The 8,788-nt window shown below is 33.8% G+C and overlaps 1 protein-coding gene across 1 annotated transcript in view; it reads right to left on the bottom strand.

Moving 5' to 3' along the window:
• Positions 1-3,938: 3,938 nt before the first annotated feature.
• LOC106468390 (LIM/homeobox protein Lhx3-like) overlaps positions 3,939-8,788 on the bottom strand; it is a 67,344-nt gene continuing 62,494 nt past the window's right edge. The window contains exons 4-5 of the mRNA XM_022396731.1: positions 7,573-7,947; positions 3,939-5,162 (exon numbers count right to left, since the gene is read on the bottom strand). Of these exons, the coding sequence (XP_022252439.1) occupies positions 4,717-5,162; positions 7,573-7,947 (821 nt within the window). The 3' untranslated portion in view covers positions 3,939-4,716. The remainder of the gene's footprint in view (positions 5,163-7,572; positions 7,948-8,788) is intronic.

The raw sequence follows: 8,788 nt of genomic DNA, 5'->3' as shown, positions 1-8,788 counted from the left end.
ACAGGTTAAACTTTATGAAAGCATTGAGCGACTGCAAGCATAGACTGACAGTAAAAAAAGGGAGATCTTGTGCGGAGCAATGATATCCAAATTATGTAAACTTAAAATGCACACGTGCAAATCACTTAATTAATACAGTGTTAAATGTTTTACGATAAATACAGTGGGAGTGATAGATCGAAAGAATATAAGAGTTCAAACCCAAAAGTTTCTCAACTGACAATAAATGTTTTATACGATGTTGTAGTTTTCTTCTTGCAAATCTACACAATGGGCTATCTTCCCTCTGTCTACTTCAGGGGAATAGAACCCTGAACCTTACAGCTATCACAGGGAGTGACAGATCAAAAGAATATAAGAGTTCAAACCCAAAAGTTTCTCAACTGACAATAAATGTTTTATACGATGTTGTAGTTTTCTCCAAAAGTTTCTCAACTGACAATAAATGTTTTATACGATGTTGTAGTTTTCTCCAAAAGTTTCTCAACTGACAATAAATGTTTTATACGATGTTGTAGTTTTCTTCTTGCAAATCTACACAATGGGCTATCTTCACTCTGTCTCTTGAGGGGGATAGAACCCTGAACCTTACCGCTATCCCACTCTGTTTTAATATGAACGTGTGTGACAGTGAATTTCGATTTTTGGTTCTGGCTACTTACTATGTACATATTTATATTTTTTCCGGTTTTTCGTAAAATGTAACCGATCACTTGTTACACACATAAAGTAAAATAATATATAGTGTCGAATTGCATGTGTGACGGGCAGTCTTTTTTGGTTTTATAAGTCATATTCCTTTTTTACTTTTGTTTAACACAACTTTAAAACGATATGGCATCTCTAAGTATGTTTTAAACAACGACAAACGAATAACACATTTCTTCTAAAGCTAAATGGATCTGTGTTTCTTGTGAAAAATTAAAGATGACTCATAATTTAATTCAACAGCTCATCGTATCTGTTTGTGTAATATAAATAGCGCTCTTTTTCAGTAGTTTAATATAAAATATTTTAACCATTACACTATCATGAAGTGGAATTTTTAACCTGATCGTAGTCTTATGCGCACATTGACTGAATGGTCAAGTTAGAGACCTCTTTGGTTCAGGTATAGCCGTCCATAATTTTGAACTATTGATCAAAGAGAGAGAGTAGCCAGCCAGCTGCAACCTCAACTCCCGTCACAGGGGCTTTGTTTGGGCCTTTTTAGCCGAATAACGAGATTGAGTGTTACTTTTATAACGCGCTCACGGCTGAAAGTGCCGAGCGTGTTCAGCAGCACCATGTCTCAAACCTTGGAACCTTCGATCTTCAGCCCGGAAACCTGACAACTAAGGCTCGTTCGACCCACGCTAATATGAAAACCACTATTCACCAGAAAACTATTTTATTGTGCGGATGTGGTCAATATACACAACACATTTTTTTCAAATTATAGTCATTATTACACCATCGTGCGTATTTACAACAAATTTAGATAACAATTGTTACAATGGATATAACTGAATTTGAGCGGTGCAGCATCTAGTATCTTAAAGATGTAGAGTTAAAACTACAAATGAATTTCGGTGAACTAAACGAAAGAACTATAACTGATACCAGATTACTGAAATCAGATGTCAGTAATTCTGCAGATCACAAAAAAAAACATCTGGAAAAAAGGAGATCATTTTTGGTATTTTTGTAAGAATGTAAATTTAAAAACAAATATTAACCTCATCAGTTTATTATCCTTTATATATAATATTTAATAAGATGAAACTTAACGATGATAATAATAAAATTATATATTAATGAATTTATCAACATAATATGATGTAGATACCACTAATCCAAAAACTTCCTTGACTCGTTTCAAAGCACAAACTGTGAATAATAAATGTTAGTAAGTTAAAATGATCACTTGCAGGTGTATTAAGATATTGATTTATTTTGTAAGGAATGATTATACCATAATACTAAAAGAAAATAAGATTAAAAAATTCTGTCCTCGAGTAACGTCCTGTTTCTTGAACTTCAATAAGTGCATTTATTTCAAAACTTAGGATGAGATTCATTTCTGACTTTATGTCAAGAAAGCTTTAATTCTTTTCAATAAACGAGATTGTTTATTTATCTTTTAAAACTCACCTCTAATGAATTTACAACAAATTTTAGTTGTTGAAAGAGGTTTTACCGATAAAATATCAAGATAAAGGTGAATTATTCATTTCCCTACGTTCTACCTGATGATATTATTGATAAAATTAAATTAAAACTCTTATACTATATAAATTTCTATCTTTAAGCTCCACTGGTAAAGTCAGTGTATTTTCTCTTATCTTAAAAGAAGTTATTTTACTAAATCGAATTGAATTATTATTTTAATTGGATTTTAAAAGATTTAAATCCATATCTACTCATAGTTGTAGCAAATATTAAAAAGTCATATCAAGATGATTTGATTGCACCTTTGACTTAACTAAATGCCCCCCAGTGGCACAGAGGTATGTCTGCAGACGTACAACGCTACAAACCTGGTTTCGATACCCGTGGTGGGCAGAGCACAGGATAGCCCATTGTGTAGCTTTGTGCTTAATTGCAAACAAACAAAACTAAATAAATCTGTATTATAGAAGGTCCGAACTTTGATTAAAAAAAAACTGAAATATATTGATGTTAAACCTAATTTATATTCGAAAATTATTATGAATTCTTCGAAATAATATTTTGAAAAGTATGTAAATAATTTGTACAGGAGAATTAATGATCCCTGTCACATTTTTGAAGATTTGATATAGCAATAAGTCTTAGGATATATATTTTACAGCTTGTATTTTCTATTGATTTTTTTGAAATATCAAAATGTATCAACTTAAAATTTAAGACTAATATATTAGTATTAAGTGTATAAATGAGTTATTTGAATGGTGATTCCTAAGCGCCATTAAACACTGTGCTATTTGTGAAATTTAACTAATAAAAAGTATTTTACTTTGAATTAGATATATAACATACGTAATGAAATAAGTTACTTTTATAACATTTCCCTTTGATTAGTTACACAAATTGCCATAGAAAACATAAAACAAACAAACAAACAAGAACTGTTCCAAATGTCTCGAGTATGTTATAATGTGTTGGTTCAGACGAAACTATTGACGAAAAAGAAACCCTTCTCAAAAGCAGTCGAATACTTGTATATATATATACACCCATAGTAACTTTCTGTGTTGTGCTATTCTTCATAAGAAGGAATATTAAAAAAAACCAACACTGAATCACTTTCATAGATTTAAACACACACATACATCATATAAACAATTTGAGTACATTTCAACGAAGAAGTTCGTAACTGTTAAGTGAAATAGGTGTAGCTCTTGAAATGTTACGTGGTCTTTTGTTTGTTTCGGTTACTTACGCAAAGTTAATTAACTTAGTAACATTAGAAACATATGGGCAAGAGGCAAGGCAGCTAGCCAACAGCACCCAAATTTTGAGCTACTCTAATTGAATAGTTAGTTTTAACCGTCACTCTTACCATGTACCTACGGCCCCCTAGTGGGGAGTTCGAGTTTGTGATAACGGGATGCGAACTTGGACTCTCGGATCCACAGACTCCAACAGGCCCCATTTAAGGTCTAAAACATTTCTTTATACTATTTTTGTCTTCTTAAAAGCCGAATAACTGACCATTTTACAACTTCTAAAATAATAAAACTAAACAAACATAGTTGAGAAACATTTTGTGTACGTGTTAAATAGTTGTTTATGATGAAACTTGCATAAATTGTCATCTCAAATTTTGACTTAAAAATAAAACATGTGTAAGAAATGTAAATATATATATAACAAAATCCAACAACAACAACAGATTTTTTTCCTAAACATAAAACTCATAAATTTGACTCAGAAATGTAGCCATAACTTAATACCCTGAAACACTGTTGCTGTTGTTTAAATCGTGAACTTTGACTCTCTTATGCAGAAATGTTTTTTTAATTATTGATGTTTTAGTCGCGCTTCTAAAAAGCCTGAGTAACGATGCAGGCCGTGAGAGGGTGGGTGAGAACAGCTAAGTTATAACTTCAAGTTTATAGTTTTAAAACTAAAATAAGTTGCTGGAATACTACGACAAGTATATATGACTAGAATATGTGTCTTGGATCTCTAGATCTTACTGAAGTTGAAAGTCACCAAACAAACTGATGTCAAAGCTACACCTAAGGTTGCTTGATTTCAGAGTTAGGCTTAACACTATCCATTTCATATTCGGAACTTAGAGCGGGAAATACATCTATTACACGGATAAAATAACAGTGAAATTAATTACTATAATTTTTAACATTTCTTCAGCTCCACTTTGGATATACATGAAAGACCAATGATATTGTATTCCTTGATAATCGTAGGGAGTGGGCATTATAAATAATATCATCAAAGGACAAACTGAAAGTATCTAATTTCACTCTAACAAGCGTTGTAAAGTGTACCAGGGCAGTTCTGGTTCCTCTAAATTTGAAATACATATCGAAGTTTCATGAAACGAAGTCCTGGATAAAATCACTAACGCTTGTTACGAGTTTTGAACAAACTGGATTTGGAGGTAATATTTACACCTTAAATCTTGCGAAGAAACATAGAAGTGGGTAAGATTTAATCACCAGCTGCTGTCCAAGACTAGCGTGAAGTAATTTTTCTGTTAAATGTCATTCACAAAAGGTTTTAGAAATGTCAATATTGTTGAGAGGAAGAGATACCTGCTCCACCTCCTTCCATTTCATCCAGCCAGGACGCTGGGCTTGGTGGAAATTCTTGATAGGTATGCCCATTGAGGTCAGAAGAACACACCATTCTGGTAGGTGGTAAAATTGGCGGAATATGTCCGTTTTGTCCCTCGACAATGGGGTGTGGCCTTGGACCAGGTAGTATTCCTAGCCCCTCTCCTCCATAGCTAAATGTTCCTTGATGAGGATAAGGAAGAGGGATAGATGTGGTGGGGCTGTGACTACTCGAAATGTAAGGTGGTGTGCCTGGACCAGGGAAAGGGTGGCCCCCTGGGTACAAAAGTCCATTTGGGCCTAGGGCTGGAGATGGGCCAAGGGAACGTTCTTGGTCAACAAGTAGTGAACTGCCCAGTGGAGGTCCAAAAGACTCTGTCGGTCTTAAGTCTAGCTCGTCTGCGAAAAAACAAAAAAAATATTATAACAATTTTACAGAGCACAAATAAATTAAATTATGTTTTTATATATTACAAAAATTCAGTCACTTTTTAAAAGTAAAATCACTAATAAATATATACTTTATCTACCACTTTACTTTCGGTTACACAGAACCTCGTCAAAAATTATGCTAGTTTTTACTATTACATGGCGATATCAAGAACTTAAATTATCTTAGTTACCAAATGTTCTATTTGCAATCCAAACTCAATTGAAGTACATTTAAAATTAAGAAGCCACGCGAATGCAATATGATTTCTCACTCGATCTCAAGATGGCACTTTTGCACCTTAACACGCTCACTCCAGGTAAGTAAAGAAACTGATACTCTCTGGCTTTAAACGCATTTTATATGAAATATCAGAAAAGTAATAATTTACATAGTGAAAGTAATATCGAAATTGTCATATCGTGTGATATAAAGCGAAAGAAGTATATTTTTTTCTTGGTTTTAAATGCAGTACACAAGTTATAAGATACGTTAATTCAAAGTCCGTAAGGATGTTGTTGGTTTTTTAGTGCAAATGTATTTGATTCCCACTGTCCACCACGGGGGAATAAAACCCCAGATTTTAATATTGAAAGTCCTTAAACTTACCGATGACTCATCAGGAGGCTCTATAAGGCACCGTTTTCTGGCACAGTATTGAAAAGTATACTCGTGAAAGAGTATTAATTACATTACTATACCTATAAGTAGAAGGTGTATAATTCAACCAAAGAAAGTCCAGAAATTTACAATCTGTTTCCATTTCTATTTTCTTTTCTTCTTCTTGTACGTCGTGAAGAATATGTCTTTGTTTCTCTGAAGTAATTTGATACTGACATAAATCTTTCGAAATACACGACACACAATGGAAGACGAAATTAAAATGAAAGTAACAAATGCATATTTGAAGAACGTCTACACATAAAATCATTGAAATATTGATAGACGTAACGAACTTGGATCCACGTGCTTGATTATTTGTGAATCAGCCATTTGCCCTGTTCGTACCGCAATACCAGAAAGTTAGTGCTCTCACTAGCCTCTACCGGAATTTAAATGCGTAAAAGTTATTATAATTCTTATAACACTTACATATGCATAGAATAATGCATAATATATAGTTCATTAGGTTGAACGATCGTTTTCAAATGTATTTATTAGCATGTGTGCACGTGTTCAAAATTGGGTACTTATTGGCAACGGGAACTGTTAATGGAATTTTTAATCACAATACAATAGGGATTCAAAACACGATAGTTCTCTGTGTTCCTGCCTCAGGAAAACCTTATCACAATGTAAAACACGTAAAAGACGTATTCACTTAGAGAATAGGTAATGAACTTATTGGCCTTCTTGCAAATGAATATTTCCACTGAAACCTTAATCAGATTTTTGTTTATTCGTTGGGAGTCAAAAGGCGCTCGTGATATTCATCCATGCCTTACTTGATTAAAGAATGTTAATCTTAGGGGGTTCTTCAAACATTGTATGCAAAAAAGAGAAACGAAATATAGCGTGCGAAGCCACTTATTATGGAAAAATATGAAACATCTCTCGTAAAATAAACAAAATAAATTATCACACGCAATAATTTGATCAAATTACACGGATGTTAAGACTGAAAATCTTTTCAGAAAATAAAGGCGTCGTTAAAAAGTTCTCCGGGCCTTTTCTAAGATTCAAATTTTGGTGTTAGTTAACGTTGCAACTACTGCATGTTTATTAACAGGGGAAACTTAACACGTTTGAGCTCTATACAAATACCTGATACGCATTGTTAACTCAACAATTTAATGGGATGGCGAGCAACTGAAATATTGTTAATCTTGTTATAAATCATTGTTGTATGTGATAGCATCCATCACCCACAGTTGGCTGGTTCGATTACCGCAATTTTTTGTATGGTAACTGGAAAATGTTCGATGATGTACACTGGTTATTTTGTTTCAGGATACTACATAAGGAGGGTTAATAAATACCACGAAATAGAGCACATTTCCACCTTTTTTTTTCATAGATTTTTAGCTTTTAATTTTAAAGTCACAGGTACTTAGTCAGTTAAACGATTCGATTATTGCTTTCTCAAAGTAGTGTATGCAATTAGCATGTAATGAGGCAAATGGAGATTTAGTAGCAAAAGAAAAAATGAAGGGGAACATTATCTAACAGTTTTTGCTTCCTCAACGAGTACCTTCAGCTAACTTTATTAAATAATTAGGTACTTAAGTATACCAAAAGAGCCTTTATATCAATTGCTTTTGAGTACCCTAGAGATTTTCGTAACAAATGGAGACAAAGTATTTTCCAATGGATTAAATACGAAATCATTATTTGTAGGTAAACCTTATTTTTTAATTATTATACTGGATCAAATTATACCTCTATACAGGGAATCCTTGTCCAAATCTGCTTTAGAATCATTTTCTCTGTCTCCTCTGTTTTGTTCCATGTTATCAGGGGAACCAGGGGACGCTGTACTTGGAGTCGAAACTGTCGAAAGACTCTGCTTCAGACTTCCGCTTCCATTTCGGAAATATTCCCCCCAGCGGCTCTTCCCAGCATCCTTTTTGAGTCGTTTTTCTTTGGCTCTCCGATTTTGGAACCAAACTTGAACTACTCTCATGTCAAGGCCTGTGTCCTGACTCAGCTGTTCTCGCACGTGACGGGCAGGTTTGGAGCTGTTGTTGTAGGCCGTTTTTAACATTTCCAGCTGCTTGGCCGAAATGGTGGTCCTCGGACGCTTGCTTGTTCCATCTGCTCTACAACAACCGGCAAGAAATTTACACTTTTTTTTATTCTTCGGGCAGTTAAATTCAGCAATAAAAACAAATTTGTTAAATCAAATTCCAACAAAACACAATATTATATATAAGTACCATTCGCTCAAAGAACAGTGAGCCACCTCGAATAAAAATGGACAATTTTACAAGATTCTTGGGCTAAAAAGTTTTATAATGATTCTTTTCTACGAAAGAATGAACAAAATTTTTACAATCGTTCCTTAATTTGAGGTTATTCATTTACAAATGAAATAAAAGATGTCCATTTCGGTGATCAAATATTATTATTAATTTTTTAGTGTAAGTCGTTTGGTTTGAATTTCGCGCAAAGTTACTCGAGGACTATCTGCGCTAGCTGTCCCTAATTTAGTAGTGATAGACCAGAGGGAAGACAGCTAGTCAAATCCACCCACCGCCAACTTCTAGGCTACTCTTTTTGCAAACGAATAGTAGGATTTACCGTCATATTATAACGCCCCCACTACTGAAAGGGCGATCATGTTCGGTGACAAGGATTCGAACCCGCGATCCTCATATTGTGAGTCGAGCTCTCTAACCACCAGTGTAAATGAGAGCAACATGAACAACCAGGAAATACAAATGTTTATGGTATCGAATAAAGTTGCGTCTAAAATTGTTTCAGTTAAATTCAAAGATGTTGTTTTAGTGCCATAATCAGTGAAGGAGCTGAAAGTTTTTATCAATACGTTTTTTTAAGAAAATCAATTTAGTTATAAACTAAAACATAATGATTTTTTTTTCCGTCAACTGGAAGATGGCGTTAATAGATATTTGTAGTAGTAATTAAAAATAAC

This window comes from Limulus polyphemus, unplaced genomic scaffold (genome assembly GCF_000517525.1).
Source record: "Limulus polyphemus unplaced genomic scaffold, Limulus_polyphemus-2.1.2 Scaffold2991, whole genome shotgun sequence".
Lineage (NCBI taxonomy): Eukaryota > Metazoa > Arthropoda > Merostomata > Xiphosura > Limulidae > Limulus > Limulus polyphemus.
Note: the sequence above shows the minus strand (reverse complement) of the source record. Positions and strands in the feature narration are given on the sequence as shown.